This window comes from Chrysemys picta, chromosome 1 (genome assembly GCF_011386835.1).
Source record: "Chrysemys picta bellii isolate R12L10 chromosome 1, ASM1138683v2, whole genome shotgun sequence".
In the NCBI taxonomy this organism is placed as follows: Eukaryota; Metazoa; Chordata; order Testudines; family Emydidae; genus Chrysemys; species Chrysemys picta.
Window position 1 is genome coordinate 294,966,127 of NC_088791.1, and position 27,139 is coordinate 294,993,265.

At 45.3% G+C, this 27,139-nt stretch overlaps 1 protein-coding gene across 6 annotated transcripts in view; it reads right to left on the reverse strand.

Annotated features, from left to right (window-relative positions):
* Nucleotides 1-27,139, reverse strand: part of ERICH6B (glutamate rich 6B) — a 73,322-nt gene that overhangs the window by 23,786 nt on the left and 22,397 nt on the right. For 4 of the 6 annotated variants that reach the window (XR_010600736.1, XR_010600735.1, XM_042842699.2 and 1 more), the window contains exons 3-7: nucleotides 22,215-22,272; nucleotides 18,128-18,240; nucleotides 14,998-15,078; nucleotides 8,993-9,091; nucleotides 6,629-6,685 (exon numbers count right to left, since the gene is read on the reverse strand). Coding sequence is in view for 4 of the 6 variants with exons in the window: in XM_042842699.2 (XP_042698633.2) it covers nucleotides 6,629-6,685; nucleotides 8,993-9,091; nucleotides 14,998-15,078; nucleotides 18,128-18,240; nucleotides 22,215-22,272 (408 nt within the window). In the remaining 2 variants the exon portion in view is untranslated. The remainder of the gene's footprint in view (nucleotides 1-6,628; nucleotides 6,686-8,992; nucleotides 9,092-14,997; nucleotides 15,079-18,127; nucleotides 18,241-22,214; nucleotides 22,273-27,139) is intronic. The other 2 variants (XM_065593519.1, XM_065593521.1) reach the window with 2 other exon arrangements.

A 27,139-nucleotide genomic window follows, 5' to 3' on the forward strand; every position in this document is an offset into this window, starting at 1 on the left:
AGCTTCACTCTAGGCCAGCCACTATAGAACAGCATCACTTACTCATAGTACACTACTTCATACTGGGCCCTGCAATCTGTTGGGACCACACCTTGAAGATGAGGAGGGCAACAGTGTGGTGTTTTTATACTATGGTAATTAATGGGAGCCCCTGAGCAGACTTTGCTATTCAAAGTGACATCATTCTATTCAAGTGACATCATCATAGGACCTAATCACATCAGCCATACCATCAGGGGCTCGTTCACCTGCACATCTACCAATGTGATATATGCCATCATGTGCCAGCAATGCCCCTCTGCCATGTACATTGGCCAAACCGGACAGTCTCTACGCAAAAGAATTAATGGACACAAATCTGACATCAGGAATCAAAATACTCAAAAACCAGTGGGAGAACACTTTAACCTGTCTGGTCATTCAGTGACAGACCTGCGGGTGGCTATATTACAACAGAAAAACTTTAAAAACAGACTCCAACGAGAGACTGCTGAGCTGGAATTGATATGCAAACTAGACACAATCAACTCCGGTTTGAATAAGGACTGGGAATGGCTGAGCCATTACAACCATTGAATCTATCTCCCCTTGTAAGTATGCTCACACTTCTTATCAAACTGTCTGTACTGGGCTATCTTGATTATCACTTCAAAAGTTTTTTTTCTCTTAATTAATTGGCCTCTCAGAGTTGGTAAGACAACTCCCACCTGTTTATGCTCTCTGTATGTGTGTATATATATCTCCTCAATATATGTTCCATTCTATATGCATCCGAAGAAGTGGGCTGTAGTCCACGAAAGCTTATGCTCTAATAAATTTGTTAGTCTCTAAGGTGCCACAAGTACTCCTGTTCTTCTTTTTGAGCAGACTTTGGTTCCTCTGAATAAAGTTTCAAACTCCTGTATGTTCTGCATGCTCCCTGTAGCTTCAGCAAGTGATGCATTAAAAAGACAGTATCCAAACAAACCTAGGGGGATCAGAGGAAATCCATAAAAGCCAAATTCCCCTCTCAGAAACAGTGGCCTCCCTAAATACCTATATCAGAGGAAAAATAACTCTGAAACACACCTACTGGTAATCCAGGAGCATACACGTTACACTACATGCAGACATTTAATATGTACATCCTTTGTGATTGGATGCATGGCCTGGCAGTGCCCGTATTTCTGAACGAGCACATTTTATGGAAATCAAGTTGTATGCCCTCAACCTTGCTTATATCATCCTGTTTACCATCATTGCAAAGTAGCATTCAGATAGAACCGGCTCCTAATCAGCTTTTTATTTATGTTCTTTCCGCCTCCTACGCCATCATTCATGTAACCATGAATAATGGCGTAGGAGGCGGAAAGAACATAAACAGAATTGGCTTCACTAGGTTATCTGAACCTGTATTACGCATAGCAGCTTTTCCCCTAGTAAATGAAAACAAACATGCACACAGAGGCTCTAACCATCCAATATGCAAGGACCTCTTTTGGGACAAAGCCTCAACTTCTTCATTGGAGGAACCTGTACTTATTTACCTGTGTTCTTTTTGTAGAATTGGTTTGAAACCATATGTCTTGGCTGCGTAGCCAATCTGAATGGTACAAACTAGCATTCCTACTTCAGACCTCCTTTTCTTCATGGTATAAAAAATGAGCATCAGGGATCCGGCTATTACAAGATAATCACACCCCTGGGGAAATTACTGGGCCCACGTATCTATGTTCCACGGATCATGATAATCTCATTGGGGTCGGTTAGCCATCAGGAAAGCTTGTTAAAGCAGCATGGCTTGTCAGGTCCTTGTCATTCAGAATGCTTACCAGGCTGTCCTAGTTTATAAGGCTCTCTGGGTCCCATGAACTTCCTCAGTTGGCATTTTGCACCAACGTTTATAAAACAGACACAATGTTTATCTCCTAAAATCTATCATTTTTCATCTTAAAAAAATGTAATAATTTAACTAATGCGGGACCCAATTCTGTTCTTATTTGCACCAGTGCCATTCTGAACTGACTTCACTGGAGTTACTGCTGATTAACATGGATGCAGGAGGAGAATCAGGCGCTCTTTAAGACTGATTGATCCCATAAAGAAGGGATCTCTGCAGGGCATAATGCGTATACAGAGAAAAAACAGGTGGTGACTTGTGAAAAACAGAATGGATCTTCCCTTCCTGCACCTATTATTATTATTATTATTAGTAGTAGTAGTAATTATTTCTATTATGGAAGAGCCCAAAGGCTCCAATCAAGATCAGGTCTCCCGTGTGCTAGGTGCTATATAATCGCAGAGGAAGAGAGGGGTCTCTCCTGAAGACCTTATATGCAAATAGACAAGACAGAGAAAACCAATATACAAAGTTCAAACAATGTGTCTGGGATGATGTCCTGTGCTGCTGGGTACATGCCTTCTTAGTTACAAACCTTCCCCCTCCCTCTCTCCAGGCGCCACAGCCATTCTGCTGCCCCAACGTGTTGTCCTTCTATACAACTCAGATATGGTGTGAAAGAGAAGGAGGAAAGGGATGACAAAGATTAAAGCAATATAACCCTCCCCCCCAACAAAAGTCAAACAACCCCCCTACAAACCTCGATTATTGGCTCTTTAGGGCAGGGGCCAGTTTTTTCATTCTGTGTTTGTACAGAGCCTAGCACAATGGGGCCCTGGTCCATGACAAAGGCTCCTAAGCATCACTGTCAAATTAATAATCCATAATACTGATGAATCTTGGGTGGTTCCTTCCCAGCCCACCAGAGCCAAACTGACATACCAGGGGTCTGGTTACTCCTCATACTCCAGCACCATGTGGGATGGATAGGGCCCTACCAAATTCATGGTCCATTTTGGTCAATTTCATGGCCATACAAGTTTAAAAGTTGTAAATTTCATGATTTCAGCTATTTAAATCTGAAAGTTCATGGTGTTGTAATTGTAGGGGTCCTGACCCAAAAAGAAGTTGTGGGGTGGTCACGAGGTTATTGCAGGGAGGTTTGCGGTACTGCTACCCTTACTTCTGAGTTGCTGCTGGCGGGACGCTGCCTTCAGAGCTGGGTGCCTGGCCAATAGTCGCCGCTCTCCAGTTGCCCAGCTCTGAAGGCAGCGCAGAAGTAAGGGTGGCAATACTGTGACCCCTTAAAATAACCTTGTCACCCCTCTGCAACTCACTTTTGGGTCAGGACCCCCAACTTGAGAAAGGTTGGTCTTCCCCCTGAAATCTGTATAGAATCATAGAAGATTAGGGTTGGAAGAGATCACAGGAGGTCATAGTCAAACCCCCTGCTCAAAGCAGGACCAACTCCAGCTAAATCATCCTAGCCAGGGCTTTGTCAAGCCGGGCCTTAAAAAACCTCTATGGATGGAGATTCCACCACCTCCCTAGGCAACCCATTCCAGTGCTTCACCACCCTCCTAGTGAAATAGTTTTTCCTAATATCCAACCTAGACCTCCCACACATTGCAACTTGAGACCATTGCTCCTTGTTCTGTCATCTGCCACCACTCAGAACAGCCTATCTCCATCCTCTTTGAATCCCCCTTCAGGTAGTTGAAGGCTGCTATCAAATCCCCCCTCACTTGTCTCTTCTGCAGACTAAATAAGCCCAGTTCCCTCAGCCTCTCCTCATAAGTCATGTGCCCCAGCCCTCTAATCATTTTTGTTGCCTTCCTCTGGACTCTCTCCAATTTGTCCACATTCTTTCTGTAGTGGATGGCCCAAAACTGGATGCAATACTCCAGATGTGGCCTCACCAGTGTCAAATAGAAGGGAATAATCACTTCCCTTGATCTGCTGGCAATGCTCCTACTAATGCAATCTAATATGGACTCTGGACTTGTCCTTGTTGAACCTCATCAGATTTCTTTTAGCCCAATCCTCCAATTTGTCTAGGTCACTCTGGACCCTATCCCTACCCTCCAGCATATCTATCTCTCCCCCTAGTTTAGTGTCATCCGCGAACTTGCTGAGGGTGCAATCCATCCCATCATCCAGATCATTAATGAAGATGTTGAACAAAACCAGCCCCAGGACAGACCCCTGGGGCACTCCGCTTGATACCGGCTGCCAACTAGACATCAAGTATCAGAGGGGTAGCCGTGTTAGTCTGAATCTGTAAAAAGCAACAGAGGGTCCTGTGGCACCTTTAAGACTAACAGAAGTATTGGATCATAAGCTTTCGTGGGTGAATGCCCACTTCATCAGATGCAAGCCTTTGTTAGCTTAAAGGTGCCACAGGACCCTCTGTTGCTTTTAACTAGACATCAAGCCATTGATCACTACCCGTTGAACCCGACAATCTAGCCAGCTTTCTATCCACCTTATAGTTCATTCATCCAATCCATATTTCTTTAACTTGCTGGCAAGAATACTGTGGGAGACCATATCAAAAGCTTTGCTAAAGTCAAGATATATCACGTCCACCGCTTTCCCCATATCCACAGAGCCAGTTTTCTTGCCATAGACGGCAATCAGGTAGTAGATAATGTTTTCACCCCTCAACTCATATAGCAAGCACACAAAAGACCAGATTTCACAGGGGGAGACCAGATTTTTATGGTCTGTGATGCATTTTTCATGGCCGTGAATTTGGTAGGACTCTAGGTATGGAGTAACAGCGTCTCCCTGCTGACCGAGAGTGCTGTGATGCTAACACAAGTCCCATGCCCTGCCCTGGTTCCTTGGCTTTTACTGAGACACAGCACAGGGTTTCCATCTCCTTTAGGCTAGAAAGAAGCTTCCACCCAGAAGTCCCCTAACCTCTCAACACCAGTACTGGACACGAGCCCTATTGTCTCCCCCACTCCTCACCCACGTGGCAAGCAGAGCAGTTTTGGGCAAGTGAGGGAGGGAAAAATCACCCACTAAATTTTTACCTTACAATGCAAGAGCCCAGTTAGCTGCCTATGGGCTGTCACCAATGCACCATCAGAGCCTTTGTTGAACCAGCCCTGCCAGTGTTAACCGTCTGGGGGAATTTTATTATTAATTATTCAACACTTTTGTTCTGATAGCACCTTAGGGTCACAACGAGGTCAGGCCCCTTTGCGTTAGGGGTTGTATAAACTCATGATAATGATAATCCTTGCCCCGGGGAGCTAATGGTATAGAAGATAGTAATAGGCGTAAGGAACGAAAGCGCAGTGAAACCCTGCAAAGATCTGATTCCAAGCCCACTGAACTCAATGGGGCGGGGAGGAGGGTTTCCACTGATTTTAATGGTCTTTGGTTCAGTCTACCAGCTGAACTTAAGGTTGCAGAGGGGTGAGCTGGAGTGGGGAAGGGCCAGGAGAAGTGCGTGGTGCCATTTAAAGAAACTGGGGAAGTCCAGGGCCAGAAAACTCTATGACAAGAGGCAGTACAATTGGTACCTAGTGTTTTCCACAATTTAGATTTCTAGCAAACTGGTGGTTGCTGCTTTAATTATCTCAGCAAACACCTCACACCGGTGAGCACCTTATTGTAATATGGGTACACTGAATAATACATATTTACTGTGAAGAAAGGAAGGTGTTATTGTGTGGGAAGAATTTGGCAGCTCTGAATACTGAGCAGCAGTTTCTGCAAAGCAGTAGGATTCATACCGGTAATCAAGCCCATTAGCATTAAAAGGAACTGTCTAAATGTCAAGCCAGGTCCGATAAATAAGCCACTAACTCATTTAGAAATGGTTCAGAATGGCAAATTAAAAGTTTTGCTGCTAATTATGTTTCTTATTTTGGAGTTCTGTCAGTTTTTGCTTGTTGCTTCCATTCTACTGAGATAATCTGCTGCCAAGATGTTCTGAAAACAGAGGCTAGGCAAACTTGGTCATAGAAAATAAGAACTTGTCTGAACCTCAGACCTCATTCACAAGCATTTGGAAGGGTCAAAAACTATGAGTGACTACCCACTAGCCAGGTGTCCTTTAGTATCACCCCCACCCTCAACCCCATGCTGGACATCAGCCTGTGACCTCTTTTCTGGACCCAGTGACTCATTCCATTTCCTGCCCCATCAAAGCCCCTCTTTTCCATCTCAGCTTCTGATCTGCACCTGGGCCTTTGTGGATATAGATACTAGATCCCCCAGAGGTCTCAGTAGATCTGAAAATCTCTGCCAGGCCCAGCCTGGCTGCTGTTTTCAACTCCTGTGGGATCAAGAGCCTTCCTTAATCAGAGGTACCCCTGGAATATATTGCACTGCCCACTGCTGACCTGTCCTCAAACCACCCCCTCCCAGCTGTCAATGCTTTCTGTCTCCCTCGCAATGAAAAGCATCCTTAGCCCCCAGATTACCCAACCCACCGTGTATCCTCCAGCCCTGCCATGACGAGCCCCCTCCCACTGAGGGCCTGATCTTGCAAAGTGCTCAGTGCCTCCTGCAAAGTGCTGGGCGCCCCCAACTCTCGTTGACCTCAAGAGGAGTCTCAGTTCCTTGCAAGAGGCACTCAGCTGTTTACAGGATGTGGCCCATACTTTTCCTGTGGCTTTCAGCCATATTAGAAAGCCGTTATTTGGCCTCTGTAACTAGTCAGGGTTGGGACATCTCTACAGAAAAGCAGTAATGAAGAACTCCAAGTTTTTATGACTGATTTGGTCTCTTAACCGCATAGAGAGGACAGTTGTCTCATGACAGCCCAAATGGCCACATATCCTGGCATACCTTCATCATCTGACTTCCTGTCTTCTCCTCCTGCTGCATCACTTTCAGCTCTCACAACTATAGATAAAGAACAAGCATGGCGTGTTTTAGTGGCTAACCTGCTTGGGCAATGGTAGTCACCTGACCTACATGTCATATGGCCAGATTCAGGAGTGGTTTAAGTGTTAGACTTGTGGAGACTGAACTGAGACATAGGAAATGTCACAGTGGAACTGGCTATTGGTTCAGTCAGTCAGGTATTTTGCCTCTGATAGTGACATATAACTGATACTCCTGATGAAGGCAAACCCATTCCTTCTCCTTTATGCAGCTGGTCAATCATACAATACCATACGATAGCATGGGAGAAACTAATTTTTGACACCCCCACCCCCAGATGGTAATCATTGTATGCCCTGAAGCATCAAGATTGATAGCCTGTGTAATTTGCAACCTAGCTAGTGCAATTGCAGATGTTAATCCTATATACATAAATTCCAACCAAGCAAAAGCGGGGACTCTGTGGTGAGAGAGAGGAAAAAATTAAGCAAGGTTTCTACGGAGCTTCATCCATAAAATTTTGGAGTCCAAAGCCTTCCATCTTTGAAGACTAACATATTTCAGTTATTAAAGTGTATGGAGTGTGGGGGAGGGTGGTGGTGGAAGAGAAGCTACGCAGGGATGGGTTTGTCTGGAATTCTGTCCTACAATAGTTTGCCACTGTCAAAGTACATTCTGTTAAAGTACCAAGAAAGGCTGCACATCAAAACCCCAGGCCTAGATTCACGCAGGTGTTTCCTACCTGACAACCACAGAGCTACATATAAAAACAGCATCAGCACAATACAGAACAAAAGCAAGAAAACCCCCACACAGGGAAGCAGGCTGCTACCCCATGTCTTCCTCCTGTCTTGCTCTGCTAGGGACAGATGTCATCCTGATCTACAGATATAAAAATATACCCGTATTTGGCTTTATGTAACATTCTGGTGCCAAACTTTCTATGAAACAATGAGAAAAATTAACTTGGTATGCCAGTCTGCCTCGTTCTTTGCTTTCCTATGTTTGCTTTGCTAGTTGCCTGTTTCTTTTCTCCTCAATTTTACCTCTAATTAATTTACCTCCTTTCAAGTCTTTCCCACCTTCTGACCTTTCCCCCCTTTCTCTTACTCTCTTTTCATTCTCCTTTCCCTCTTCCCCCCATGCCCTATGCCTCCTCCTCCCTCTCCACATAGTCTTTCCTTCCCACTGTTTTTCTTTCATCCCCCTTCTCTCAGATTTATTGTCCACTCTCTGACTCCTCCCACAGTCTCCTTTTCAGTTTTCTTTCCCCCCACCAAGCCCAAGCATCTTCTCACCTTTCATGGCAACTGCAGAGTCCTACCCCTCCAATAGGGCCCCCGCACCCTCCCATGGGATGGGAATGTGGGACCCACTGGTGAAGTTGGGGAGGGAGGCCACATGTTGCTAAGTGTTTTGTGGTGAGATTGGGGCAGGGCATGGTAGGCTGCCTCCTTCAAACATTCAAACAGCATCAGGGGAGGTGGCATGATCCAGCGCCCAGATGGAAACCACAGTCTGAGACTGTGAATGGACAGCAGCTGTCCATGGACTGACCCTCTCAAGCAGACTGGAGAGGTGGTCCATGCTGTGCAGGGATGCAGTGCCGCTTGATGCTTCTCACAGAGACAGGTCTGCTTGGAAGGTTTAATACATTTTGACTCTTGCTACTTTAGTTGCCTGAATAGCCTTCTGCAGCAGTGAATTCCATAGGTTCCTTATACTTTCCAGTTAAAAGTATTTTATGTTATCCTTTTAATTCCATCGAGCATCTCATGTGGTTGTATTGTGGGAAAGGCCTGGGAGTCTAGAGGCTGGTGGGACAGGTACAGATGGGAGATGAGGGAAGCTGAAAGATGACTGTGTGGTCAGAAGGGAAAGGGCGAAATGTTGCATCATCAAATGGGCAAGCCCAAAGTAACACCTACCTCATTCAAATCCCCACCCATGAGCCAGAACCCTCCTGCTAAGTTGCCAAACCCCCTCTCACTTTGGTTGCTGCCCTCGACAATATTCCTGGACAGGGTGATTTATCCCCCATTACTATGGAGCGTTAGCCATCTCTCCTCTAAAGCAACAAAGCTGGAATTTTCAAAGGAGACTAGTTTAAGGGTGTTGGATGCCCAACTCTCATTGAAAACCCCATTTTAATTTACAGTGACCAGGATTATTCATAGATGCCCAGGCCAGTCCGACCTCCTGTATAACACAGGCCATAGAACTTCCCCAACATAATTTCTTTTGAACTAGAGCCTCTCTTTTAGAAAAAGATCCAATCTTGATTTAAAAATTGTCAATGATGGAGTCTCCACAAGCGCACCCTACCTTCGTCTTTGGATTTTGTTTGGTTATTTTCTTCGCTTCCTTCTTCAGACTCTTGTGTCTCAATTTCTTCACTTACGTTAGTAAAGAGCACCACAACACCTGAAACATAAAAGCAGATTTGTGTTCCGAGTTGGTCTGATAATGCACTGGCTGTGCTGAACTAAATGAGGCTAATCCTTAACCAGAGCCATGTGATGTGTGGCCAAAACTCTTGTCCCACATAGAAACATTCTATTGGAAGAGGATGATGATACATCTAGTTTGGTTTCCCAGCCCTAAAAATGTTTTAATTGGGTGCTTCAGGGGAAGGAGAAAATCCCCAACTTTGTACCTGGGTAACATAGGCTCAGGAACTAGAGCTGCAGGCAGCATCCCCAAGTTTCACTGTGAAAAGTTTGCTGGTGCTATCAGAATGGAGCTGGCATTATTTTACGATTCTTGAGAATCCCGGAACTGTGCTGAACCCGTGTGGTGTGAGCGGGAATCACACTTTTTCACATTGCTTTTGAACACACGTGGTTTACAGTTTCGTTAGCTGGCTTTCAGCACCCCCCAGCACCACTGCCTGGGTAACCATGAATCATTAGATGCCATGGGATGGAAGTTACTTCCCAATCCCAGCTGGGGATCATTTATGTCCCTAAGCATAAAAATGGATAACGTAGCTTTGTTAGTATAAAATCGGATTGTGACCCAGGCACCTGTTGGTGCCAACTGTTAGAGGACAGAGACGGTGCATAGAGTTTTACAGGGATCCCCTGGGTTGGATAGGTGCATATTAATTCACCAAAGTTAGTAAGGTCTCTACTGAGAGCCAGTTGCTCATAATTGGTTGCCATAAATGACTGGTTGCCATAATCATTGCAAAATGTATGTACAGATAATATTTAAGGAGTTATGTTTCTATACTAAAAGTTATGTTCTTAAGGCAGGTAACCAGGCAGTGACATGTCTCAGACAGTCCCTTTTGAGGCAGTGGGTAACAGACGCTTATCTCCCTGTCTGGCCATTGTGTATTGTGCTCATAATAATGTAGGCCTATTTGCATATTGAGCCACACGCTGATTAAGAGCAGGGGCAGCTCCAGGCACCAACGCACCAAGCGCGTGCCTGGGGCGGCAAGCCGTGGGGGGTGGCCTGCCGGTCGCCATGAGGATGGCAGTCAGGCTGCCTTCAGTGGCATGCCTGCGGGAGGTCCGCTGGTCCCATGGTTTCGGTGGCGGGTACGCCAAAAGTGGGGGACCGGCTGACTGCCGTGTTTGGGGCGGCAAAATACATAGAGCCGCCCCAATTAAGAGATTGGGAAATCTACAAGTAAGGAGTATACAGGAAAAACACAACCAGCAGGGGGGTGTCCTGCTTATGAAAAAGGACAATGGATTATTCTGATATATCTGGGGCTGCTAATAGACACCCTGGATCTTGACTCATGAATGGACCATCACAGCCAAGCCTGGCTGTAAAACGCTAGAAGAACTTTGGGTGAGCCTTGCTCTATAAGACACGAGAGCATCTAGTTAATTAAGTCTAGGTTTTAGAATGTGTGTTATGAATTATTTGCTACGTGACCCTTTGTTTCCAATACTTCTCCTTGCTGCCCTTGAATTGCTATGCTTTGTTACAGAAGATCACACTGTTTTTTACCATACACATGTCTATAGGGTGTGGGATAAGCAGAGTGGTGATCTGAGGAGCAGCTGATAAGCTGGGGTGTACTGCTTATTTGGCAGCAGTAAATCTGTGAATACTGTAAATGTCCGTCCAGTGGACCAGGGGCTGGGCACTCCAGGGAGATGCTCAAAGGACTCGGGAGTTGGGGTGTGCCTATCGCTAACCTGCAGAGTGAGAGCAGGGCATGCATAGGCCTGGAGGGGTGCGCTTGCATTGCCCATGGCTGGTGGGATTGGCGAGCTGAGCCATTGCAGGGACAGATAAGGCCCCCTCACATCCTTGGTACACCTAGGAAGCATCACATTGATACTATCTTGCTAGATGATAGGCCCTGGAACGCCCCGTGGCAGTGAGTTTGGCCGTCAACCTGACCGCACTCTTTTTGTCCAGCATTCCACAGAGCTAGAAAGACACGATTCCAAACAGAGGCCAATAGGGATGACACAAAAGTATTAAAAAAAACCCTGTCCCTCTGCTTTGTTATTTATCAAAACTGGAGTTATGCCTTGGAGGTGGAAGAGTCAGCAGGCGGGGCAGTTTGGGTTCTACGAGCTTGTGAAAGCAAGAGGTTTATAAGAATTAAAAGGGCAGAAATCATAAAGTGGTTGGTTCTAATCCCTTCATAGTCACAGTTGTCCATAACTTACAGAGGAAGGATGGTCTAGGGGTTAGGGTGATTCAGGACACCTAGGGTCAACTCCCTCCTCTGCCACAGACTTCCTGTGTGAACTTGGGCAAGTCACTTAGTCTCCGTGTGCCTCAGTTCGTCATCTTCAAAAGGGGGATAAAAGTCCTTCCCTATCTCCCAAGGGTGCTGCGAGGACAAATACATTAAAGAGTGAGAGGTGCTCAGATATGCTGGTCATGGGGCCATGCACGCACCTGCCATAGGAATAAGATGGAACTGCCCTCTATGAAGAGTTACAGGAATTCGTTATGGCCTGTCGATCAGCTAATAAGAACCTTCCCTCCCTTTACACAGGCTTCCTTTTTTCAATCTGGCACTTATCTCTGGGGGGCTCTGGGACACACAATATTATGGGCCAAATATTCAAAGATAGGCACCTAAGCTGAGTCCATTATATACAGAAATAAATTTGTATACGGCATCTGGTTCTTGTGCATGTGGTCACCCATTTTGCAGGCACACCTGTTTCACGGGCACCTATTTTTGAACATCTGCCTAGGATCTATGAACCAGGGAGACTCTGTTGTATAATTTATTTACCCGGGAAAGCTACAGTGTCTGGGAATTTACTGTTGTTTTCCCTCTCAGGTAAATTTGGTCATTACTTGACCTTCTCAGGTTTCAGCTCAGCCAGACGTTATGGACTTGATGCAGGAACCACTTAGTGGCCTGTGTTTTGCAGGAGGTCACACTAGATGATCATAGTGGTCCCTTCTGGCCTTAAAAAATAATAATCTATGAATCAGTGTCCCACAGCCAGAGCGCTGTTGAGCTGGATTTATAAATTAGGATTCTTCTAGTTTTTAGTCCCGGACCTCCCCAACCACTAGCCCATCCAACACCCTGTCACATGCTTTACCTCCTGATGGGTTATTGATTAAAATTTCTGATGCCCTAAGAGATTAACGAATGTCAGTGTTTAATCATTGTTTGTTCCAGATTAAATTTTTTAAAGAGTTTATTTTATTAAGAATCACCACTTTATATTTCTGGACATTTTAGTTCTAAGCTCACAGGTTTTTTTATAGTTACCTCACAGAATGTTTCCCATGCTATCCAAATTCACTGGTATGCTCCAATGCTGTACACCACGCTAGAAAGGCAAAGCAGTAACAAACCCAGCTTCATCGGCTGGTTACACTGAGTTTGTAGCGTTAGGGTGATGCAAAGCAGCTGGATCCTGCTGGTGAATCCATCCCCAAATGCTGACATTTCTGTGTTAACTTGGCCTCATCATACATGTTATGTGCATTGCCATAGCAAGTAGGGCCTCAGTCCTGGACGAGGACCCCATGGTGCTAGGCACTGTACAAACAGTTAAGTGTTAGCTGAACCGCTTGGTAATAGTGACCATTACATAACAAAATGTAACATCCCTATGCACAGGAAAGCACTAAAGCAGCTCACCACGGTAGTATTTAATTTCAGAAAGGGGATCTACACAAAAATGAGGACGTTAGTTAAACAGAAATGAAAAGGTATGGTGCCAAAAGTGAAATCCCTGCAAGCTGCATGGAAACTCGTTAAAGACACCACAATAGAGGCTCAATTTAAATGTATGCCCCAAATTAAAAAAAAAAAAAATTAAAGGACCAAAAAAGTGCCACCGTGGCTAAACAACAAAGTAAAAGAAGCAGCGAGAGGCAAAAAAGCATCCTTTAAAAAGTGGAAGTTAAATCCTAGTGAGGAAAATAGAAAGGAGCATAAACTCGGGCAAGTTATGTATAAAAATATAATTAGGCCAAAAAAGAATTTGAAGAACCGCTAGCCAAAGACTCAAAAAATAACAATTTTTTTTTTTAAAGTACATCAGAAGTAGGAAGTCTGCTAAACAACCAGTGGGGCCATTGGACGATCGAGATGCTAAAGGAGCACTCAAGGAAGAGAAGGCCATTGTGGCGAAACTAAATGAATTCTTTGTATTGGTCTTTATGGCTGAGGATGTGAGGCAGATTCCCAAACCTGAGCCATTCTTTTTATGTGACAAATGTGAGGAACTGTCCCAAAACTGGGTGTGTGGGCAACGAAATGGCAGATGAAATTCGATGTTGATAAATGCAAAATAATGCACATTGGAAAACATAATCTCAGCTACAATATACATACAAAATGATGTGGTCTAAATGAGTTGTTACCACTCAAAAAAGAGATCTTGCAGTCATTGTAGATAGTTTTCTGAAAACATCCACTCAACGTGCAGTGGCAGTCAAAAAAGCTAACAGAATGTAGGGAATCATTAGGAAAGGGATAGATAATGAGACATGAAATATCATATTGCCTCTATATAAATCCATGGTATGCCCACATCTTGAATACTCACGTATTGCCCCATCTCAAGAAAGATATATTGGAATTGGAAAAGGTACAGAAAAGGGCAACAAAAATAATTAGGGGTATGGAACAGCCTCCATATGAGGAGAGTTGAATAAGACTGGGACTTTTCAGCTTGGAAAAGAGACGACTAAGGAGGGGATATGATAGAGGTCTATAAAATCATGACTGGTGTGGAGAAAGTAAATAAGAAAGTGTTATTTACTCCTTCTCATAACACAAGAACTAGGGGTCACCAAATGAAATTAATAGGCAGCAGGTTTAAAACAAAAGGAAGTATTTCTTCACACAACACACAGTCAACCTGTGGAACTCTTTGCCAGAGGATGTTGTGAAGGCCAAGACTATATTAGTGTTAAAAAAAGAAGAACTAGATAAGTTCATGGAGGATAGGTCCATCAATGGCTATTAGCCAGGATGGGCAGGGATACAAAACCATGCTCTGAAGTGTCCCTAACCTCTGTTTGCCAGAAGCTGGGAATGGGCAACATGGATCACTTGATGATTACCAGTTCTGTTTATTCCCTCTGGGGCACCTGGCATTGGCTACTGACCCAGTATGACCGTTCTTAAGTGGTAGTGTCTATCCCTGGTTTATTATTGAAGGTAGTCCTTACTACATTGCTGCTTATGTTGTTAAACGTACACAGTAAATACACTGGATATGCAATATGGCCACCTTAGTATTGCTGTAGGAACCTGTCCTTTTGGATTTCCTGGGCCTCACTTAAATCACTGTGCTGGGCTCTGGGAGAAGAAGGGGGTTTGGATGTATTGGCTGGGGTGTGTGTGTGTGGCTGGGCTCTGTGGAGAGGAGTTTTGTGTGTCTGACCCCCCATCTGGGCTCTGGGGAGGTGGGAAGGGCACAGAGAAACAGGAACTGGGATGTCATAGGGGTTTCTTTAACACTCTACTCCTGGGGGGATTTTTTGTGTATGTCTGTATTGTTACAGACATACTTGCTGACAGGTATTTTGATATAAATTACCAAAATAATTGAAACTGGCGTGATTATGTAGTGTTATTTTGACAAATAAAATTTGCAGAATTTTAAAATATTGTGTACAGAATTTTTAATTTTTTGGAACAGAATGCTCCCAGGAGTACTTTAGACACCTAAATCCCAGGAAAATCAATGGGAGTTAGGTGCTTAAATGCCTTTGAGGGTCTGGTCCTTAGGCCCTAATTCTGATACTTACTTCTGTTCAGTAGCATTTTACTCTCTCTGTGATCACATTGGCTTTACTGTGGCTATTTGTGGAGTAAGACAGAACATAAGACAGTGTATCGGAATCTGACCCTTAGCGCTCCTCACCTTGACTTGGTATGGGCTCAGGACTGTCCTTGCCATCCACATCTTCTCTGCTCCTCTTCTCCTCTCTGATTACTGATATAGCTTAAAGATCATGTTTTAGTTATGAAGTAAGCTTAGGAAGTAGGAGGGAAATTAAATTTACTGCTTCTGTGACTAGAGATATGAAATAAATCTCAGATTCAATGATAGATCAATAACACCAAGATTGGTTTTAAATTATTAATAAACTATGAGAAATGAGCATAATAATTCTATGAATCCCAGTTCTGAGGTCCTGTACATTTTTGAAGCACAACCTGCACATCTTTGGCAAAAGCTACCGTTAATAAGTTAATGTCCTTTGTTTTGTTGCTAAGCATTTAATAGATTCAGAGGTGGGCTGTGATAGGTTGGCGGTAATGCATTTTCTGTCATATAGCCATGAAAATACTACACCATCAGCTCCCAGTGACATGACAGACAACCTCGCTCAGCTGGGGCCCGATGCAGTCTGAATTTTTTCCCCAGGCTCTGCAACAGAAGAGGGAATGTCCTCCTTTGAGGGGGGCCATTCCTCTTAAAGGCAGTATATAGGGCCTGATTTTGCTCTCTCATCAGTGTCCCAGAGTAACTCCACTGAAACTACTGGAGTTACACTAGTGTAAGAGGACAAGCAGGCCCTTAAAGGTGATTTTACACCATCACAGAGACCTATCCTGTTCCTCGGCATCCAGGAGAAACCACCTCCTTCTGCAAGACAACAGTGGGGCCATTTTTGAACCAGCTGACAGAGTCCATTATGGTAGAAGTTTTAAGGCACTCACACATGAAGTGAACTTTCCCAGCCAACAACTCCATTATGAAACAGGAGCTATCAGTGAGGGAGAAGGGGCCCATTAGCCTGAAGAGACCTGTAATGGTCATGGGGATAGGATGGGAATGTGAGCAGAAAGGAGCTCCCCATAACTAGAATGTTTCTAGATGCAAGGTCTGCTGTAGGGTATGTCTATACTGGAATTAGACACCTGGGGCTGGCCTATGCCAGCAGACTCGGGCTCCTGGGGCTGTTTAATTGCAGTGTAGATGTTCGGGCTCAGGCTGCAGCCCAGACGCTAGGTCCCTGTAAGGTAGGGTTACCATTCGTCCGGATTCCCCCGGACATGTCCGGATTTTTGAACTAAAAATAGCGTCCGGGGGGAATTTGTTAATGTCCAGACTTCCCCCCACCCCCCCCCTGCAGAGCACGCGCGGCTAACAGGGCAGCCGGATGGTGCCACTTACATGTGGCTCCGACAGCGAGAGAGAGTCCCTTCTCCACTCCCCCCTCCTCCCCCTGCAGCATAGCTCACTCACTCCCTCCCTGCATTCGCCTCCGGCAGTCTGGAGCTCCTCCCGCACTGCTGCCCAGCATGCCGGAGAACGGCTCAGACGGTTCCTGAGCAAGCTCCCAGAGAGACCTTAGGCGAACCGAAGGCCAACGACAAGGGAGCCAGGGGGTCGGAGAAGGGGCAGGGAGGTTCTGGAGGGGGCAGTCAAGAGACTGGGGGGGGTCAGGAGTTTGGGGGGGGGCTTTCTGGGAGGTGTGTAGAGAAGGTTTTGGGCAGTCAGGGTACAGGTAGGGGGTAGGGTCCTGGGGGGCAGTTAGGAGCAGGGGTCCCAGGAGGGGGCAGTCAGGGGACAAGAGGCAGGTAGGCTTAGGTAGGGGGTGGAGTCCTGGGGGGCAGTTAGGAGCAGGGGTCCCAGGAGGGGGCAGTCAGGGGACAAGGAGCAGGGGGGGGGTTGGGAGTTCTGGGGGGGGGCTGTCAGGGGGCAGGAGTGGGGAGAGGGATCGGAGCAGTCAATGGGACAGGGAGCAGAGGGGTTTAGATGGGTCGGGAGTTCTGGGGGGGGGCTGTCAGGGGGTGGGGAGTGGTTGGATGGGGCATGGGAGTCCCAGGGGTCTGTCTGGGGGTGGGGGTGTGGATAAGGGTTGGAGCAGTCAGGGCACAGGTAGGGGGTAGGGTCCTAGGTGGCCAGTTAGGATTGGGGGAGGGTCTCAGGAGGGAGCAGTCAGGGGACAAGAGGCAGGGAGGCTTAGGTAGGGGGTGAAGTCTTGGGGGGGGGCAGTTAGGGGCAGGGGTCCCAGGAGGGGGCAGTCAGGGGACAAGGAGCGGGGGGGAGGGTTGGGAGTTCTGAGGGGGGCGGGAAGTGGGTGGGGCAGGGGCGGGGCCAGGGCAGGGCTTCTCCCGTCCTCTTTTTAGCTTGCTGAAATATGGTAACCCTACTGTAAGGGGGAGGGTCCCAGAGCTCAGGCTCCAGCCCACGCCAGAACATCTACACCTCAATTAAACAGCCCCTGAGCCCAAGCCCCGTGAGCCTGAGGCAGCTGGCCCGGGCCAGCCGCAGGTTTTTAACTGGAGTGTAGACATATCCCAAGTGTCCTCGTTGGTTTTGTCTAGGTTTCCATACACCCCTGCAGACTGGCCACATGAGGGAGCCATCAGCCAACAGAGGCAGTGAAACTGACAGCAGTCTGGCTAAGCACATACACACCCCGAAGATCAACTCCCACTAAGGCCTTTCTTCTGTTGCAACCCTGCCATCTGACTCCTGTGAGGTCTCTCAGGGAGCCCTACTCAGTGCTGGGGCCTTGACCCATTGCAAATAGGCTCTCCGAACCCATGGGGATTTGACTTTATATGCAGGGGGTCCTTATGGCTCAAGGCACTGCTGCTGCTGCTCACAAGCAGTTCTCAAGTGGAACCCAGGCTCTGATTTAGCCTCAGATCTGAACTCTAGCCTATGTCGAATGCCAAGCTAGAGGGGGATCTGAACACTGCTACCTGAGCCAATCTTTGCATACAACCCTACTAAAATACAAGGCAAAACAAACCTGGCAGCAGAAAACCAGCTGTTCAAATGTAGATGCACTGCACTGAATAAAGGAGGGCAACACACATTAGCAACTCAGGAATGAGAGATATTTATCCTCCTGTCAAAATGCTTCAAATGCATCAAAGTTCATGCTGAATAAAATTGTGCATTTTTTTTTACCTGATGCCACAAAGCCATTTTTGAAAGCAAACCGACTGTTTCATTTTTCCAAAGTGCACTCTTTGGAAAGCAGTGTGTTTGGGATGTTAAATATGGTGCTGCTGTTTGATGAGCTCACCATTCTCAATGGATGCCAGGGATTTGTCTGAATAACTCCATTCTGTCTGGGTCCCCAGATCCTCAACCTCACATCCTCTTCTGTGAGTGGCGGAAGATCCATCAACAGACTTTCTGCAAAGAGGCCACAGCAGACTGGCTTTTACATTACTACTAAAGACCAGAGTGGAAAAAGCATCAGAAATGTTCACTGAAGTAACGCACAAGCCAAATTTTTCAGAAATGACAAGTGATTACAGCAGGGGCGATGCCAGCTTCTTCCCAGTGGCGGCGCTGAGGTGGGCTAGACAGAAAATTTTTTGGGGGGGAGAGGGGGGCAGGGCTGCACTATACATCTTGTGAGCACACGCCACCCTGCCTTCTGCAGTTCTGCGCTGCTGCTGGTGGTGGTGCTGCCATCACAGCTGGGCTCCCAGCCAGCAGCTGCCGCTCTCCAGCTGCCCAGCTCTGATGGCAGTGCCGCTGCCAGCAGCAGCGATATAAGGATGGCACTGTCACCATACCATGACACTCTTACTTCTGCATAATGTTTGGCCTTTGCACGGGGAAGGGTGGCTACTGGGAGGCCAAGGCAAAGTTTGGGGTGGCTATTACCTGTGCAAGCCACCCCCTTTCGCCACCGCTGGATTTTGGGTGCCTCCAACTTGAGACACCTTAAAGGTCCCTGATTTTCAATGTGTGTGTGGGGGGGGGGGGGAGGAGGGGGCTGCACTTTCTGAAAGCCAGACCCCTTTAAGGTGTCTCAAGGTGGGCACCCACAATCACCAGCCACTTTGGACTCACAAAGGGAACAGATCTGTTTCATAAGAGGCAGCTGACTTCACACAGAATTTTTCAGAAGAAAGCCACACTTTAAAATGAATGAAAACATGGGGGCAACTATCAGCCTCAGGCATCCAAAAATATTAGTGGGGATCAGAGTATAAGAGCAAGCCTCCAGCCTTGTCACTTTCATTACCGCTGTTCCCTGGGGATTTCTAACCTAAGCATGACTGGCATGTGCTCCTCAAGGCTAACCTCAATTTGGAGTGATTGATGCTCTGCTCATTTCATCTTCTGATCATGCAGCTCAGCTCCACTTCTCAGTGTGGCACTCACTCTGCATTGTGTGTGCGCCACAGTCCGACACAGGGCTGAGTGTATTGGTGAGGAGAAGGAGGTGGGTCTCTTGGACCTCAGTATGATTAGTAACCAATAAGGTTTGAGGGATTGGCCTGTCATTTTCTGCACTTTCTTTTCACCTAAAATTGACTGGCAAGCGGTGAAATCATTTTGAACTAGTGTTAAAGAGCTGATATGGTTCCCGTCCAGCCATCTCTACCTGACATCCCTGTGAGATAGATAGATAGTTTAGTTTGCCTCCTAAATGGTCATTTAAAGGTGTTCAAGGTCTTTATGAGCATCCTCCTGTGTAGGAGAAACAAGGCTGAGCAAAGTGCCACCAGAGACTGATTGAATGTGACCCGCAGAAAGCCAGTGGATTTTTTTTCCCCCCATAGCATTAGTGATTCAGCGAGGCTGTTACACATCACTGCCTTCATATTAGCTGTCTTATGGTTAAGAATTTTAAAAGATTCTGGGCACTGTACACATTGAAATTTACATATTAACTGATGAAAACCCCACAGGAATGACCAATCTAAGTTACTTATATGGCCCCATTACCGTAGTATCCGAGCGCCTCACAATCTTTTAACATTTTTGCCCTCACAACATCCTGTGAGGTAGGGAAGTGCTAGCATTCTCAGCTTATAGAGGAGGCACAGAAGCACAGAGAAACGAAATAATGTGCCTAGGGTCACACACAGTCTGCTGCAGAGAAAGAAATTGCACCCAAGTCTTCTAAGTCCCAGGCTAGTGCCCTAATCACTGGCTTAGATCCTACTTCACCTAGAAGCCAGAATTGCCCACCTCCAGGGAAGGAATAAAGCCTCCCGCTCCATGCTTTTCTACTTCCTAGGTTGCCAATAAGATTTTTCTTGCATTTGCAGAGACCATTTGCTTACTCTTGTGATCTCCCATTAGTCTCTTGGGAGTTGTGTAGTTAATCTCTCCTCATATCACAGAGAGGAATTTACCTCAGGATGGGTATGTGACACCCTAGCATCCCACTATTCACCACTGTCATGTAATTAGGATATGTTTTGTACAAAGTATGTCTTGCGAGGTATCATTCTAAAAGTCTTGATCTGCTAGACATTAATATTTTGTTGGATTGTATGTGTTATCGTCATAGGTGAAGTTATGAAGTTTGGCTATGTATGTGCTCCTGAAACATGTTGTGAGATTGAAAACACCCACAATCAGCCTTTCAAGTACAACAGTAAAAAGGCCAAACAACGTTAATGGCTTATTGAGGAAATGCACACAAGCACAAGGATTACCCCAGGAATTGTGTACAGTAGAAAACTCTCAGAGATAGCACTACACAATGGGAACTGTTTGACCCAGAGCACAGCAAAAGAGCTTTCCAGCAAGTGAGAAGAAGATATAAAAGAGGGGAAATGACATCATAGGGGGTCCTCACTCTCAGTGCAACACCACACCTGGAAACACCTGAGGGGCAAGGATTGAACTGTGGAAAATGATGGTCCCAGGCTAGAAGGACCATTAGCCTGTGTATGAAAATCTGGGAAAGTCAAAGCAACTTGTGAGAATTTGTTAATTTATATCCTACCTATCTAGTGTGTTAAGCTCAGTTTGTGGTTTTGGTTTATTTACTAAGGTAATCTGCTTTGATCTGTTGGCTATCCCTTATAATCACTTAAGATCTACCTCGTGTACTTAATAAACTTGTTTTTGTTTTAAACCCAGTTTGTGTAATTCAAAACTGGGGGAGTGGGGGGGGGGGGGGCAAAAAGCTGTGCATCTCTCTCTCCACCTTGAGGGAGAAGGCGAATTTCAGTTAGCTTACACTGTACAGTTCTCTGTGCAGTGTAGGACAATACAATTTTGGGTTTACTCTCCACTTGAGTGCAATTCCTTAACTGAGAGCCTTTCCATGCAATAGTGATCTCAGTATCTGTCTTTCTGCAGCTGGGTGTCCCCCTACCTGTGTGCGTGCATTAGAAGAGGCTTGAGGACCTGGCTTAGCAGGACAGGGTGAGGAAGCCCAGGCTGGTGGAACAGGCGGGCTCAGTGGTACCCCAGTACATCAGGTGGCTCTCCAGAAGGGGGGGGGGGGGAGCAACCCATCACAGTGAACTGTTTTCCCAGTTTTTCTGAATTTTGAAATGAATGATGCCTCAGTTCTTCCACGTTGTAAATTACAATCTGTGTTGATACCCCAGAAGGAGACATTCCACTGTGTCTACATGTAGCAATATAATAAACGCTCTTTCTATAAACAGACTATTATTGCTATTTTGGCTAGTGTTGCACACAGACCTTTAGGTGTACAGGCCTATCTTTTTTACTATAGGAAAATATTGCTCAAATATTAATAGTTAAAAGAATAACATCAGTGGGCAACATTCACCTTTAGTGATAAGTAAAGTACACCAGAGATTAATTTGGTCCAATTCGTTCTGAGCCAAAATTGTACCTTCTTTTGAAGCAGCCCTGTTATTTCCCCCTCTCTGAGATTAAATCGGTCTAACATTTATAGAGGAGGGCCTACAATATGGGCCGGATCCTCAGATCATGTAAATAAGCATAGCTCCACTGAAGTCAATGAAGCGAACAATGGAGCTGCGCTGATTTACACCAGCAGAGGATTTGGCCCATTGTTTCACCCAAACTATACAAACATTTTGTCAAATAAAATCATATAAATACACACACAACTTCCAGAGCTGCTCCGCAGAATGCATTTTCCTTTAAGAAACAATCATATTGATGTCTGGACAGGTTGACAATGTTCTTTTTAATATAGCAAGCGATGCGGGCTATGAGACAATTACTTAGACAGAAGTAACTTCCAGATTATTAATAGCACAGATACAGCAGATCCTGCCAGATTGTAGATGCCGAAGACATACTATACATCTCCAGTTGTTAGATGTTCACAGTACTAGCCTAGGTATTGTACAAATATACTGTAACCTAACTGAATTGTACTGAAAAATGTTACCAAATACTCTCCTTACTTTGATTCCTTTGACTTAGAACCAGCATGCGGAGTTGATAGAGAATCTGCCTGAAATTCTAGAGGGGAGGGGAGAGAAAAGTTTTCTTTAAACGTATGTTTTGCCCTGTGGAACAATGGGGCTTTTCAGTATGAATTTTCTTGCTGTTCCATTATTTTGTATTTCAGACAACACTTTGCCAGAGTTGCTGCCTTAATGGGAAGCTTTTTGTATTTTAATGATACAATAAATTGTATGGGGGGGGAGAGGAAGGGGGAAGAAAGCCTTTAAAATTAGTCATTAAAAAAAAGCCCTTGAAGTCTGAGGACAGAATTTTCAGAAAATGATAAGTTTTACAAGCAAATTTACTTTGCCTTCCTATTCAGTTATGATTATAACTGCCCGTATCACATCATACTCTGCAGACTGTACCATATGCTGTTCCTAAGACTCAAAGGACTTTTTAAAGAGATAAAGCCGTGACAGTGTGCCATGTAAATTACTCTACAAACCTAGCAATATGCCATGTATACACAGTTAGCAATGTTATGTAAATTCCAACACACACACACACCCACCAACCTACAGCAATATGCCTTTTAAACTACCACCGACAGCATGCCAAGTGAATTCCTTGCATACAGTATAAACCAATGTTTTGAAAACTTTTGTCCAAACCTCCCAAAGTGCCATGTAAAATCTTGTATATAGGGAGTTAAATTGGCTGTAGGTTGGCAGGAACCCCACATTTTGCCCGCTTATCAAAATAGCGGACTCCTGTGAACTTCTCACTTGACCTAATCATGCCTGTGCTTCTGCACGGTAGCGTACTCTCAGGGGCGTGTGTGTGTGTGTGTGTGTGTGTGTGTGTGTGTGTGTGTGTGTGTGTGTGTGTGACTAATCTGAAACTAACTAGAATTGCACAATCAATTCTTTCTAGTTGAAAATAATTTAGTGGTGCTGAGACGGAGAGTGTGTGTGACCCACACACCTCCTGGTGCCATCTAGTGGCACCGAGACCACTTAGAGAGAGAGAGAGAGAGAGAGAGAGAATGATTCTGCTCTACAGCCTTAGCTAACAGCCAGTTGACTGTCAAGGGCGTTACACGTGGTATCGTGAGGAGCACAGCGAGGCTAAGATTGAGTGTCCTCTGATGCTGCTCAGTGTGAGTAAAAATAGCAGTGTAGCTACAGTAGCACGGGCAGCAGCAGTCAAGCCATGACTGAGCTGTGCTGAGTACAAACCCACCTGAAACTGGGTGGGTACATGGCACGTCTAAGCCAGGCCTCTGCTGCTGCTACCCATGTTACCACGGCTACACTGGTACTTACACTCACACTGGTTGGATGACAGCTACTGTGTATGCATACATGAGCAGAGAAATCAGCACGCTAGCTCGGAGCGTAGATGTAGTCCAAGAATATGCCTACACTGCAAGCGAAAGGTGAGATTTTAGCATAGGTACACATACCTATGCTAGCTTTAACCTAGCTAGCATGGTTAACAATAGCAGTGTGGGGTTCAGTATGGGCAAGCAACCTGAATATGTGCCCAGGGTCCCTGGAGGACTTGTATTCAGGCTGCTATCCTGTGCTGAAACGGGGGCCACCATATCTGCACTGCTGTTACCTAGGTGATCTAGATTGAAGCTAGCATGGATATGCCTCCCTGTGCTACCATCCCATCTTTATCTGCACTACAGACACACCCTAAGAGCTTATCTGCACTTGGGACTACCTCTTACACCAGTGCAAACCCTAGTGTAAACATGCGGCACCAGTGCAAACTACCTCTTACACTGGTGTAGTTTACCCTGGTTTGCAACCAGAGTGAGCTGCATCAATGCAAGCCATTTTTTACACGTGTGCAGCACATCTATATTAGGTGCTGCTGTAACCCACAGGTCAGTGTGTGTTACACATCCCCCTCTGTTCCCACTCCACAGAGACTATGGGTCTGTTACAGCTTTCAGCTAGAGGAGTCTGGCTCTTTAGCTCAAGCTGTAGACACTCTGCTTTAAAGATCCTTGGTTCAATTCCTACTGTTGACCAACATGGTGGCCAAGGCCATCACACTAGCATCAGTGCAAAAATCCATGAAAAATGCAAAGAGGTGTGCTCTAAAACAGAGGAACTCATATATAGAGAAAAATAGAGGGAAAGAAGACTCATAGACTTTAAGGTCAGAAGGGACCATTATGATCATCTGGTCTGACCTCCCGCATGATGCAGGCCACAAAGCCGTCCCTACCCTTTTCCCTTGACTCTGCTGTTGAAGTCCCCAAATCCTGTGGCTTAGAGACTTCAATTAGCAGAGAATCCACCTGCTAGCGATCCCTGCCCCATGCTGCGGAGGAAGGCGAAAAACCTCCAGGGCCTCTGCCAATCTACCCTGGAGGAAAATTCCTTCCCAACCCCAAATATGGCGATCAGTAAAACCCCGAGCACGTAGGCAAGATTCTCCAGCCTGACCCTCGTTAGCCATTATACTATTTACCTGCCATGGCACGCTGTTCCTTTGACTAAAATCACGTTATCCCATTAAACCATTCCCTCCATAAACTTATCTAGCTTAATCTTAAAACCAGACAGGTCCTTCGCCCCCACCGTTTCCCTCGGAAGGCTGTTCCAACATTTCACCCCTCTGACGGTCAGAAACCTTCATCTAATTTCAAGCCTAAACTTCCCCACGGCCAGTTTATATCCATTCGTTCTCGTGTCCACATTAGTACTGAGCTGGAATAATTCCACTCCCTCCCTGGTATTTATCCCTCTGATATATTTAAAGAGAGCAATCATATCCCCCCTCAGCCTTCGTTTGGTCAGGCTAAACAACCCGAGCTCCTCTAGTCTCCTTTCATACGACAGGTTTTCCATCCACAGACGTTCAGAAATGAGTAGGAGATGGAAGAGAGACGTGAGACCATCAGGGATTGGGGGAAGAAAGAGCCACGTGGAGAGCAAAGGGATGGAGAGAGAGGTTTATACACTAAGGTGATGGGAGGAGGTTGAGGATAAGAAAGGGAAGATGCAGAAGACACCTGGGGAAAAGAAAGCACAAGAGAGAAGTGCTGGTAGTAACTGGATAGGTAGCTGAAAGAATCAAAACAAAGCTTCCTGTATGCCATATTAATGCCCATACTTCATGGGCCATTCACACCGGGACCCCTTTATGCTGCTCTGGCAGCATGAGAAAGCCTAAAAGTGGCTATCTGGTGCAAATTTATACCTACTTTTAGGCCCCTTTACACTTCTAGAGTAGTGTAAAGGGGCCCTTGTGCGAATGAAACTCTGGCCCTATATTTTTAAGTCACATGGACATTCTAAAAAATGTGTTGTAGAGCTGCACATATATCCATTACATTAAACTTTATATGACATTCATTTAAAAATGAAGATGTGTGAATTTTAAGTATGTTCATACCCTTGTTGTATTTGCTTTCTGTAAATATTTTAGTGGGTGAGTTTACTGGCACAAACGTTTGTGGCAACACCAAATTTTAAGCAAAAGTGTTCATGGACAGGAAATTCTGAGTTTGTAAATTGAGTATTCACACTGAAAACCTGACTCTAAAGTTGGGTTGACATTATACAGACATTCAGACCTGTTCTAGGACCGGTTGGAGGGCTAGTGCACACAAGGCTCTGGAAGATGGATCTGGTTCAATTAACTTGCTGAAAAGTGGTTTTAACTAAACCTGTTTTAAATATGGATCCCTTTGCTAGAGCTTGTCTATATTACTGGATAACCAGCTTTAGAATGGGATGAAATATTTTTGTAAATTTCTGAAAAGTAGGCAGGACTTAAGAGTTACTCTCATCCAACCAGGGAACAGAAACATACCACATGATCACAGTATAGCATACCATGTAATCAACGTGTCCAATCAAATCTAACCACACCAGTTCAAATTTCAAATATTGAATTCTCCCACAAATTACTCACAATCTACAGACCAAGAATTATTTGAGACAATTATTTATCGAACAATGTTAAAAACTGGAAAAACATCGAGAAACCCGTAGGTTGTTCAGTCAGCACCTGAAGAGAATAAGTCAAATTTCTTCCTTTTTTTTTTTTGCTACAGCTTTTTTACCAGCTTTCATAGTTTTTCCTGCTTTTTCCCTTCCTTTTGAGATCCCCCCCAGAAATATTTATATAATATAAATTTTTTTTCAAAAAGAAAAAATAAATCTAATGAACAATGAATAAAGAAGATAAAATTACATTTGGAATTTCCCTTTTTTGACAAATTTTTGTAGTGATAAGAGTCTGTATACATTTGTATTATTGACTGTGCTTTCTGGGTCCCAAACGAAGAGTTCCCCAAACCCATATTTGATTTTTTACCTACCACCCAACCATGCACCATTCTATGCCAAAGAAGCCATAGACAGCATATCATCTTACTTGCATTTTAAATTGCAAGTCAAAAGTTTGTGATCCAACATTTTAGTTCCAGGCTTCCTTCATCAGAATGGCATTTGTTGAGGTTACTATATGCATTCAGTTCTAGTTAGTTGACAGCATCGTTTCAAATCTTTGACCTATTCCAGTAGGGGATTTACTTGCAAGGATGTGGCTCATGTGAGTGCATGCTAAGAATATTTGATTTCATTGTGCAGAAGAGAGACTTTAAATGGCTTTTATGCATTTAGAAAATAAGCCTAGTATATGAGCAGAGATGACTATTGTAATTCTAAGGAAGTGGGTAAGGCATGCACTGAAAATACAGAGTTGAGGGGGAAACACCCCCTCCCCCCATCTCCAGAAGAGACAATGCTGCAGCTTTAGCTCCACAGGGAGAAGCAGCTGCAAAAGCAGTGGCTGCCCCTGCAGTGACCAGCTGTTTGCAGCTGCCTCTCCCCATAGCCACAGCTCCCAGCTTGCTGGCTCCAGCAACTGCTGTGCAAGGAGGGGGCCTTGCGGCATCATGTGATGGAGC